Source organism: Pteropus alecto, unplaced genomic scaffold (genome assembly GCF_000325575.1).
Source record: "Pteropus alecto unplaced genomic scaffold, ASM32557v1 scaffold44, whole genome shotgun sequence".
Taxonomy (NCBI): Eukaryota; Metazoa; Chordata; class Mammalia; order Chiroptera; family Pteropodidae; genus Pteropus; species Pteropus alecto.
In genome coordinates, this window is record NW_006436812.1 from 8,272,880 (window position 1) to 8,283,722 (window position 10,843).

At 51.7% G+C, this 10,843-nt stretch overlaps 2 protein-coding genes across 9 annotated transcripts in view; one reads left to right on the forward strand and one right to left on the reverse strand.

The window, feature by feature from the left end:
* The window catches only part of CLN3 (CLN3, battenin), a 10,327-nt gene extending 2,726 nt beyond the window's left edge, over positions 1–7,601 (reverse strand). Inside the window, exons 1-16 of one of the 8 annotated variants that reach the window (XM_025048392.1) lie at positions 7,504–7,601; positions 7,072–7,285; positions 6,162–6,608; positions 5,853–5,975; positions 5,650–5,728; positions 4,316–4,412; positions 3,509–3,580; positions 3,037–3,116; positions 2,840–2,925; positions 2,277–2,349; positions 2,051–2,194; positions 1,122–1,234; positions 545–591; positions 400–468; positions 251–306; positions 20–113 (exon numbers count right to left, since the gene is read on the reverse strand). In XM_025048392.1, the coding sequence (XP_024904160.1) occupies positions 20–113; positions 251–306; positions 400–468; positions 545–591; positions 1,122–1,234; positions 2,051–2,194; positions 2,277–2,349; positions 2,840–2,925; positions 3,037–3,116; positions 3,509–3,580; positions 4,316–4,412; positions 5,650–5,728; positions 5,853–5,898 (1,056 nt within the window). In that variant the 5' untranslated portion in view covers positions 5,899–5,975; positions 6,162–6,608; positions 7,072–7,285; positions 7,504–7,601. Of the gene's footprint in view, positions 1–19; positions 114–250; positions 307–399; positions 469–544; positions 592–1,121; positions 1,235–2,050; positions 2,195–2,276; positions 2,350–2,839; positions 2,926–3,036; positions 3,117–3,508; positions 3,581–4,315; positions 4,799–5,649; positions 5,729–5,852; positions 5,976–6,066; positions 6,142–6,161; positions 6,771–7,071 lie in introns of those variants that run through there. The other 7 variants (XM_025048393.1, XM_025048394.1, XM_025048391.1 and 4 more) reach the window with 7 other exon arrangements.
* Positions 7,602–7,924: 323 nt separating this feature from the next.
* Positions 7,925–10,843, forward strand: part of APOBR (apolipoprotein B receptor) — a 4,126-nt gene continuing 1,207 nt past the window's right edge. The window contains exons 1-2 of the mRNA XM_006914075.2: positions 7,925–8,010; positions 8,345–10,842. Coding sequence (XP_006914137.1) covers positions 7,954–8,010; positions 8,345–10,842 — 2,555 coding nt within the window. The 5' untranslated portion in view covers positions 7,925–7,953. The remainder of the gene's footprint in view (positions 8,011–8,344; position 10,843) is intronic.

The window sequence follows — 10,843 nt, forward strand, 5'->3', positions numbered from 1 at the left end:
AGCACCAGGGGCTTAGTACCTGTAGCAGGGCCAGGGCCCACGTGAAGCGGATGTGACAGCAGCGAAGAGAAGAACGGGAGGCAAAGACACCGGCCTGGTACAGCATCTGGTACCTTGGACAGAAGCAGGGAGTAGGAAGAATCCTCTCTGGTGCCTACTCCTACGGCAGCCCCTGCCAACCCCAGGCCCTATCATCAAGGGGCCCTCTCAACAGACTGCCCGTCCTGCCACCCACCATCACTGTCCTTACCAGCGGTACTGCTGAGCGTGACTCAGGGACGAATTCCGGAAGAAGAGGAGCTCAAACTATACCAAGGACCAGACAGGGTGGATGGACAGGGATGTGTGAGTTCCCACCCTGGCCTCTATTTCCACACCCCCTGAGGAGCCCCCACTCACAAGTCCCTGATTGATGAAATACTCAGCAAAGTAAACCAAGACCAAGGGGATGATGTGGCACAGCAGGCCCTGGAAGAGTCAGAAGTGGAAGGGTGGGAAAGGGGCACTGGCCACAGACAGGACAGGCCGCAGCCACCAGCCATACCTTGAACACAGTCCATCTTTCCTGAAGGGAGAGGTTTGAGCTGGTGTCTGTGGAGAAGCAAGAAGAGAAGGGCAGCTGAGGCTGGCAGACTGACCTTGCAAAGGGTGCTGGTGGGAGTCGGCCAGCTGACACAACAGGGTGAATGCACTGGAGTGTACAATTAAAAACGGTTACATTGGCATACTTCATGTTATGTGTATTTCACCATGAGAGAAAGAGAGAGAGAGAGAGAGAGAGAGAGAGAGAGAGAGAGAGAGAGATTCTTCGTGGAAAAAAAGGAAGTGTACTAGATTTCTTTTATATCTCTTCCTTAAAAAATACTGGGTCTGAGCATTTCCTGTGAAAGTAAAAGGTTTAAATGAACTTCTAATAATGAACTTTAACATACCAGAGAAATTTCCTAGAAATTTACGTTCAATTCTTTCTTCTTCAAGCAACACATCTTTCATTACAGTAGAGAGATAGAAAGAGAGAGAGAGAGAGAGAGAGAGAGACAGAGAGAGACAGAGAGAGACAGAGAGAGACAGAGAGAGAACGAACACGTGTGTGCACTCTTAGGACCTCCTGTGTCTCCTACCTGGCTTTGACTCTGGGGCCTCGTTGCTTATCAGAGGCTGCCGGGCTGCCCTCTCTGCCTCTTCTTCCCCTCCAGGGTCCTGAGGCTCGGGAAATGTGAGCAAAAAGAAATAGCTAGGAATAGGCGGAACAAAGACAAGGTCGAAGAGCCTCTGTCAGGTGGGCAAGGCCACTCCCTCCCAGGGCAGCCCCCCTCATTTCCCCTCTAAGGCACCCCATCCTACGCCAGAGAGCTCCAGCTGTGGAAAAATGCCTCCTTCTCTAGGGCTGAAATTTGTCTCCTTGTTGCTTCTACGCAAAGGCCCTCGTTTTGACTCCTGGCTCACACTAAGCGAATCAGCTGTTTTCCTGACACTATGATTCTAATGATTGCTCTAGCTGACATTTATTATATGTTCATTTTGTGCTAGGCCAGAACCACCCAAATTCCAGTCACTTATGTTCTGCCTTCGTGCTATTTGTCATATGCGCATTCCTCTTGTGCATAATATTTTTCCCTTGATATTTTCCTTTAAACCGATTCCCTTTTTCTACATAGCCTTGTTCTAAACAATCTGTGAAATCACAGGTTTGACTGACTAATTAAAATTCTTTCCTAATACACATGAAAATAGACATAAAATTAATAAAGTCCGCCCTTGTCCCCCTCAAATCGTCTTGGGAACCACACCGTTCTAGATGCTTCACACATTATCACCTCAGAGGAAAGCAAGGAGAACCACCACATGTGGGAAAATTGAGGGTCAGAGAAGTAAAGCAACGTGTCCCACACCACACAGCTAACAGGCGGTGGCCCCAGACTCAAACCCAAGCCTTTCAGAGTCCAGAACCTACATCCCTCATAACAAGGCTGTAGGGATCTGAAGATTGGGGTCATGATCTAGTTCTCTCTCCTTGAATCCCTTTTCCTCCCAGCGCAGGACAACTTACCTGGCCAGTAGCAGAGCGGGGATACCCAGCATGGACAGCAAGGTGTGCTGGGGGGAGAGGCCAGCCTGGGTGAGGCCCAGGTAGGACAATGCCCCCAGCAGCCCCGCTCCCCCAGTACCTGAGGACCACCAGGAGATCACAGCCCTGAGGAGAACACAGGAGCACTAAGGAGGGCTGAAGCCAGCAGCAGGACCTCCTCTCTGTGCTCCCTGTTCTGCCTGCTTACCTGGGGTAGAAGGAGGTGAGTGAGAGGAAGGTGACCTCCCCCAGACCTGATGAGATGCTAGCCAAGACCACACCTGGGGGAGAACAAGCATGACAGTGGGCATAGCTAGCCTCTCCCCAGTAGCCTCAATCCCCTAAGGTGTCTGGCCATGGCCTCCTCTGTATCAGCTCAGAGGAGCTAAATACAGACCCTTGGACAGGTGGCAGTCCAGATCTGAAGAACCAACCGCTCCTCTGAATGTTCTCTCCCAGGGAGTGGTACCTCCATCCACTTAGTTATCAAACCAGGAGCAAGAACTCACGCTGGACTCCTTCTCCACCCCCGTCACAGAGCATTGGTTCCTCTGCCCATCTCAATCTCCACCTAATTCATCCATTTCTTCCCATCTCCCCCAGCACCTACCCCTCCAAACTGACCTCATCTCCCATTTTCTTGTGCGATCCTATCAGTTTCTGAGGGTTACAAAAATAACCCCTTTCCTCTGGGAAGCTGGGGAGGCTAACCCCACAAATGCTGTCGCGGGTCCTCTGGGCCTCCCACCTGACACAAAACCTCATGCTCACCACACAGGCTGGTCCCCACTGAATGAGAAAAGGCAACGAGGATGAAGCTTCCAGCTGCGCAAACCCCGCTGACGAGAACCCGGGGACTGTGGGAAGAGTGGAGAGGGAAGGGGAAGGTCAGCTTCTGCTCTCAGCTCCCAGCCCTCCCCCCACATCCTTTGCCCTCCTGCCCTCCCCGCTGCCACCCTGACCCAGACCTGTAGGGCAGTAGATGAAGGCCAAGAGGAGCCAGCAATTTGATGACAAGTGTGGGGAGGATGTCTGCCAGGAGCACCGCCTGGGACAGGAGAACAGAGTGACACTCCAGACCTTCCCAGGGACAAACCTCCGAATCGAGTGGCCAAGGAAAGCCAGAAACCAGCCAATTAGACCTGCCACAAACACAGGCTCTGAAGTCAGATCTGGGTTCAAGTCCCAGCTCTGTGGCTCCTTGGCTATATGTCGAGGCATTCATATTCTCTGAGGACATTCAGTGTCCTCACCTGGAAAATGGGGGCTGATTATAGTACCCAGCTCACAGTACTGTTCTGTGAGTTAAATGAGCCAATATATGCTACACACAGAAAGGGTTCAGTATATGGCAGTCTTTATTATTATAATGAGGACAGTCCCAGCTGGGTTCTGGGGGGCTGGGGTGGGGGGTCAGGGGAGGACCAAATGGACACTTACAGCCGTGGAGACAGAGTTGCAGTCAAATCGAGATGAGTTATTGTGGGGGATAGGCATTGGTTCTGGGTCCACCTGATGGGAGAGAAGGAAGTCTTTCTTTCACCCAGGGAGGTAGGAGGGTAGACAAACAGGGCCTGCTCTGCTCCAATGCCAGCTCTGCTCTAACTAGAAGGATGGCCTTGGGTCAGCACTGGCCTCTAGGACTTCAGTTTCTTTATGTGCACAATGGGGAGACAGAGGTTCCAAAGATGGCCTTGTAAATGGACTTTATTTCATTTAAAAATTTGGGTTTCCAGAAAATCTGATCTTGGACCAAATTCTCTGTCGATCCTGCAAGATAGCAGCTGCTGCCCTTGGGCATGCACCCTCCAACCCCTCATAGACAAGAGATTCTCAACTGGAGGTGACTATACCCGTCAGGGAACATTTGGCAATATCTGGAGACATTTTTGATGATCACGACTAGAGGGCAGGGGTTGCTATTGGCATCTAATGGATAGAGGCCAGGGATGCTGCTAAACATCCAGCAATGACAGGACAGTCCTCAACAAAGAACTATTCAGCCCTAAATGTCAACAGTGCTTAGAGGTTAAGAAACTGCTTTATACCATGGTCCTACCCAGTCAACATCTGAGTTTGTACACCTGGCACCAACTGATTCTTAAAGACCCTTTCTGTTCTGCGATATGGGAGACTGGGAACCCCATTCCATGAGTTTTTCAAGGGGGCCTCTTACCCAGGGTGAGTCTTTTATCTCCCCACAGGGACTAAATACAGTAGTGGTTGGTAGGAGAGAGGGTCACTTACATGGCTCTGGTTCCCAGATGCCCTCTGGTGGCTAAGAATGTCATGAGCAGCACTGAGCATCACCACGTAAGAGAAGTTGTTGCAAAGGCCCAGGAGCCTGGAGTGAGCAGGACAGATTTTCCCTCCCAGTTTTACTGAGATATAATTGACATATAAGAACAGATCTTAACCTCCTTTGGGGCCTACGATCTATCCAAAGTCCTAGCAACAAACCTCCTCCTTTCCTGTGCCCTTCAATCAGCTGTCTCTTTTTTCTCTATCATCAGACTTCATCTCCATTTTGTGTTAAAGTCAGAAATTCAGGCTTTGGTATCACAGACTTGAGTTCGCATTTAATCTCCAAGACTTCACCCAGGAAGAGAAGAAAGTCATCCTTGATGACTCTTTCCTCTGAACTCCCACCATGATTCAGTTCCTGTGGCATTTCTCATCCACTGATCCACTGTCTCTGATGCGCTGTGGTACGGTAGAAAGCTCCTAAAGCTTGAAACCCAAAGGACTATGTTCAGGTCCCAAGTCTGCCAAGTCTACTTGAATAGTCTCAGTCGACCCATGTGTAAAGCAGAGATACAAATTTCTCTCCTGACTACCTTGCAGAGTGCTGTAGGGATCAAAACAAGATAATACCAAAGTCCTTTAAGATCCATGAAGGATCTTGTTTGTTTACTATCTCCCAGAGCTTCACTCAGTGATGGGAATGGAACTGGGCCCAGTGTCAGAGATTTCATGTGTCCTTTTCACAAGCCTATGAAGTTACGCTACTGCTCTTCCCATTTCACCGCTGAGAAACAAGCTCAGAGAGGCTATGTGATTCTTCTAGAGTTACCTGGGAAGTCGCTTCCAACCCAATCTGCCACCTGAGTCCTTGATGTAAATATCGAGGTTAGTGCTAGAAATATTTCCTAAGGCTCAGTAGTTGAGTGATTTTAGGACGTAAACAGATGATCTTTTAAAAAGTAGTGATGCATTTATTTAAACGTGCATCAGGAAAATATTGGCTTTCTGTCTAGTGTAGTGATTTAAAGTTTTCTTTTAAAAATTACGTGTATATACAAACTTAAAGGCTTAATTGGTTCGAGAAAAAACATTAAATAAATAATCCTACAGAGGGTATGAGGATCTGGTCAAAATATTAAGTTCAAAACTTGAAGGTGATAAGTAAATAAGTGAAGTTTGGTTAATTTACAAGTTGCCTCATGTAAACCAACTGGTTCAGTAAATATTTGTGGATTCAGCTCCTTTTTCACAGCTCAATTCTTCCTTCCCTCTTTTCTCCTGTGGCTTCTCTCTTCCCACCCCATTTTTACTTATGTTGAACTCTTCAGGCCACTCACCAGAAGCCCATCGCGTTCTTCCAATGGGCGCCCTGACTGTCCGGCAGAGGGAGCCGAGACTCTGGGGCGGTCTCTTCCCCTGGGAGGGCGAGAAAAATAATTCATGACTCCCCAACCCCATTCTCAAGTGCATGATGGCTCAGCTCCGGAGCTCTTTAGGTGGGTCGCGGGGAACGGCAGTCACTCTGATGAGGGATGCTCACCCTCAGAATCCGAAAGGCGCCGCCGTGAGCCAGCACAGCCTCCCATGGTATCAAGTTCAGGTCCCCCGAGGAGTCCAAAGTCAACAAGAGTTCAGAGTTGGCTGCGATGGGGCGGATGAGGGTCTGCGACATGTGAGAAAGACATGTCGGCCCACTGCGGGTCCCAGCTGCGGCTTCTCCGCTGCACTCGCGCCCCGCGATCCACCACGCTAACCTTGGATTCCATCTCGCGCCCTCGCACGCCCACCACGCCTCACCCAACGGACTCTGCCCTCGCCCCCTTTAAAGCAGGGGCCCAACAGCCTGTACCTTTAAGAGTAGCTGAGCATTCCGCACCAAGGAACAACAGGTTGGTGGGTCACGTGACGGCACCGGCGCGTCCCCCATCACGTGCTCGGCAGTTCTGCCCACTTCCGGGTCTTCTCTCGGTCTTCGCTTTAGGCCTTTCCAGCTTCGGGGTGTAGGACCGAGGGAGGCCGAGAGAACCCTGGAACCGCTGGGTCAAAACTGGAGTGGGTGGGATCAGCAAGAAGAGCCCTGATGTTAGGTTAGCGGCGCCCAAGGCGGTGATCGTGTAGAGCCAGCACTAATCATGGCTGCGAGCGGCTTCAGTTCCTTTCGCAGTCTTCGCTTACCAAAAACAAATATGGCCACTTGGCTGTTCGTCGCAGACAAGACTGTTTCTGGCCGGGAACAAAGACCGCCAGCTGCAGGTCATTGTTATTCCTATTTGTTGCCCCTAGATTGCTTTAGAAACTGAAAATAAAGATAACGCCCACTTAAGCGGATTTCATGAATTATCTATGGGCAGTATTCAAGGCTTTAAGAGATCCGTTTCTCAATTTATTCTAGAACCAATGAATATCACCGTAATAGTCCAAACCTCGGTTTTACAGATGAGAAAAAAAGAAAAAAAAAAAAAGGAAAGTTATCAATGATCGTATAAAGTTAGGCGTAAAGGTGACCTTAGAGACCCTTTTAGCAATAAGAAATCGAGCACCAGAGATTGGTACTGGCTGAGCAGGCTGCTGCAGGATTTCTGCCAGCATCAAAGGTGTTTAGCTTAGTCCAGACGATTCCAAGTCCCATGATTCTGATTCTGTGATCTCATCAAGTTCCTCTAATTGGAAATTTGGGAAGTGGGGCTCAGGGGACTGGGGGAAGAGGTGTAAATCAACTTCATTTCACATAGTCCGGAATAAGGAGTGGATGCTCTTACCTTCCTCTAGGTGGTAAAGCAGCATTTTGCGTTTCCTTCATCACATCCTTCCCCTGCTAAATCTCTGCTGTGGGCTTCCAATAGCTGGTGCCCAGCTCTACTAGCTCTTTCTCACCGCCAGGCCCTCAGACTGCCGTTCGAAATGTATTTCCTTGGTCTTCTTCCCAGGTCACTCAACCACTGAAAAATGGGGTCCTACTACCCATACAGGGCCCTGGAAATTCAGCAACATGTCATACATGGCCTCTGCCCTCAAGGAACTCACAGGAGGGTGGGAGGTAGACACAAATAACCACAATGAGAAGCTCAGCCAAGTTTTGTTTCGCAAGAATGACTGCAGATGAGGGAATGGGCATTTAAGCCACCAAACCAGCCCCTTCTTTCCCTTGGGGAAGCATTAATGGCCTTGAAATGAAAAGCTAGAGCTCTTACCAGCCCCCTCCTCACTCCCACTCTTTGTCCTCAGGCAAAACAGGAACCACAAACCCCAGCTTCCTCTCACAAAGTGGCTGTGGCTTGGGGGGAGGCGGAAATGGCTGAGGTGTTAATATAAGACCTGAGTCATTTGAGCTGCAGTTGCCACATGCCCCCTCCCCCAGTCCCAATTCTGAGGTCTCTTGCTCCCATTTTTTTCCTTTCTGGCTTCCTCCCTTGCCATGTAGCTCCTAAAGTGCACCTGAGTCCCCTGTGTGGTACACATCCATTTCCCAGCCTCGGCTGGAAGCTGCTGTGGGCATTGCGGAAGGTGGGTAGGGCCTGGGGTAGGGATGTGTCAGGGGAGACAGGGGAAGAGGAAGTGTCTTGGGTCCCGGGGAAGACCAGCTTGTCTTGGTGGGTGGAGACGGTCATTGCCAGCCTTCTGGACACACAGGCACAGACAAGATGGATTTTCTCCGGCTACATCTCCCTGAGCTGCATCAGGCCTTGAGGGGGGCACTGGTGAGAGGGACAAAGAGATGCCAGAGACTTTCACCCTGCTCACCCGGGCTTCACCTTCTTTCCTCCCTTTGAACTTCTCCTCAGACTTGAGGTTCCTTTCCTAGGATCAGGCAGCCTTCTAGCCCAATCTTTTCTGGATTTCAATCCTCCCACCTCCACAAACACATCCACATAACTTGAATCTAGGCCCTTTCCTATTCCTTCTATAGATCCTGTTCTCCTTCTCCTCCTGATTTCAGAACTCCTCTTCCTATTTGGAGTTTCTCTGGCCCAGGGCCCCCAGGGAGAGAGCTGGGTCTCCCCTTAATGGCTTCATCCCTTCTTTTTCTTCTAGGATTCCTTCAGCACCTTTGTCTCCTACCTTATAGGAGATGAGGTCCCCATTGCAGAGAGGAGGGAGGCGCGGGCAGCTGAGGAACTAGGGGAGGTGGCTGCAGGAAAGCCAGGGGAGACTGCAGAGGAGGGAGCCCAGGAGGCCCTGGAAGGCCTTGGAGGCAGCGAAAGCAAGAGGGATGGAGGACTTAGAGGGCCTGGAGAGGGTAGAAGATGCCAGGAGGGAAGCTCAGCTACAGAACAAACCTGGGGTTGGAGAGAAAGCAGCTCCTATGGGTCTCAAGCAGATAGGCAGGATACTGGGGCCTGGGAGGCAGCCAAAGCCTCCCAGTGCCAGGAGCCAAGTGCCCCCTTGGAGGCCAGAAAGAAGTCTGAGGCAGGGTCTGAGGCTGGTAAAGACAGGAGCAGCCAAGCCCAGGAGAGTCAGGAGCACAATGTGCAGGAAGTGAACAGAGAGGAGACACTGAGAACTTGGGAACAAGAGGAGGAGGAGGAAGAGGTCAGGGCAAGAGAGCCAGGGGTGGTTGGAGGGGTGGAGTCAGAGTGGACCTGGCAGAAGGAGCCTGAGAGGAAGGCCAGTGCTGATGGGCAGAAGATAGAGAGTGATGTCAGGGAGTTAGAAGAGGCAGTCGAGGAGGTCGTTGCAGAGGAGATCCAGAGGGCTGGGGTGAAAGAGGCTGAGAGAGAAGAGATTGTGGTCATGGTGAGGAATGACCAAAGCACAGGGGCACAGTGGACACAGGAGCTCGGGGCAGAATCTGAGGATGGCACAGCCTTGGGCAGAGAGAAGGCCAGCGCAACCTTAGGCAGGGAGGAGGCCTGGACACCCTCAGGTGGGGAGGAGGCCGAGAAAACCTCAGATTGGAAGGAGGCCAGTACAGCCTCAGATGGGGAGGAGGCTGGGACAGCCTTAGGCAGGGAGGAGGCCTGGACACCCTCAGGTGGGGAGGAGGCCGAGACAACCTCAGATTGGAAGGAGGCCAGTACAGCCTCAGATGGGGAGGAGGCTGGGACAGCCTTAGGCAGGGAGGAGGCCTGGACACCCTCAGGTGGGGAGGAGGCCGAGACAACCTCAGATTGGAAGGAGGCCAGTACAGCCTCAGATGGGGAGGAGGCAGGGACAACCTCAGGTGGGGAAGAGGCTGGGAAAACCTCAGGCAGGGAGGAGGCTGACCTCCCAGGAGTTCGGGAGACAGAATATGGGGCAGTCCCAGGAGATAGGATCCCAGAGGGTACCAGGAGAGTCTGGGCCCTAGAGATGACCTTGAAGGGAGACCAGGAAAAGGAGGTGAATGGAAATAGAGAGGCAGAGGTAAACCTGTTCTTGAAACAGACTCAGGCCCTGGGAATTGAGGATGTAGAAGAAGTGGCTAAGAACCAGACAGCAGGGAGGGAGGCTGCAGAACGCCAGGGGTCAGATGAGGAGGTAGGGGAGGGCTTTGAGGGTCAGACAGATCAGGATGAGAAAGAGGCCATGGGGAGGCAAGACTCAGAGATCAAGGCTGTTCAAGCCAGTCTAGAGGAGTTGTTGCAGACACAGGAAGCCAAGGAGGAGAAAGAGAGTTGCTGGGTCGTAGAGGTTGGGCTGCCCCAGGACAAAGCAGCAAACGAGGCTGAAGGTGATGCTGACTTGGAGGCAACTCCAGAGACCAGACCTGAGAAGGAGTTCAGGGAGGAAAAGAGTGAGGAGGAAGCTCAGATGGGTGGAGAAGCATTGGGGGTGGAGTGTGGTGCCCTCTGGCACAAGGTCAGTGAAGGCCAGGAACCTGAGCTGATGCAAGGCCCCCAGATCCCAACAGAGCAACCTGAGGAAGGACAGGGGCATAAGGAAGGGCTATGGAGCATTCCGGCTCTGAGCAAAGAGGAGACAGAAAGGAGCCTGAAGGAATATCCCAGTAACATAGAGTATGTGAAGCCTGACACCTGTGAGGCAGAAGCTTGGGAAAATGGGAGCAGAAGGGATAGAGAGAGAGTGAATACCCAGGAAGAAAAAGCAGGTACTGAAGCTGGGGAGGAGGAAGTGACTGGAGGCCAAGAGTCTGCACTCCCAGAGGTCTCTGAGGCATTCAGAGAGTGGAAGAAAGCAGAAGAAGCAGGGTTTGCAGCAAAGAACCAGGAGCTGGGTGGAAGGCACAGGGCAGCATCAGGGACAGACCAGTCACCTGGAGAGTCAGATGCCAGAAAAACCAAGGATGAGGAGGTGGAGGCCAAGGTGCTCTGGGAGACAGATAAAACATCCAGGAGAGGCTGGAGGCTGGAGGGGGCAGCTCTAAGCCTCCAAGACAGTGAAGACACATGGGCCAGTCCTTTGGCTGCTGAGGTTGTGGAGGATAAGGCAGCTTCGGATGGAAGGGCCGCTGGGACTAGAGAAGGACCTGAAAGAGAGGCTGGGGAAACTTGGGATGAAGCACTTGGGCGAGGCTGTAACTCAGAGGGGAGAGAGGATGCTGGCAGAGGTGAGGAGCTGGTGGACGCCGCAGAGGGAGAGAACAGAGATGGG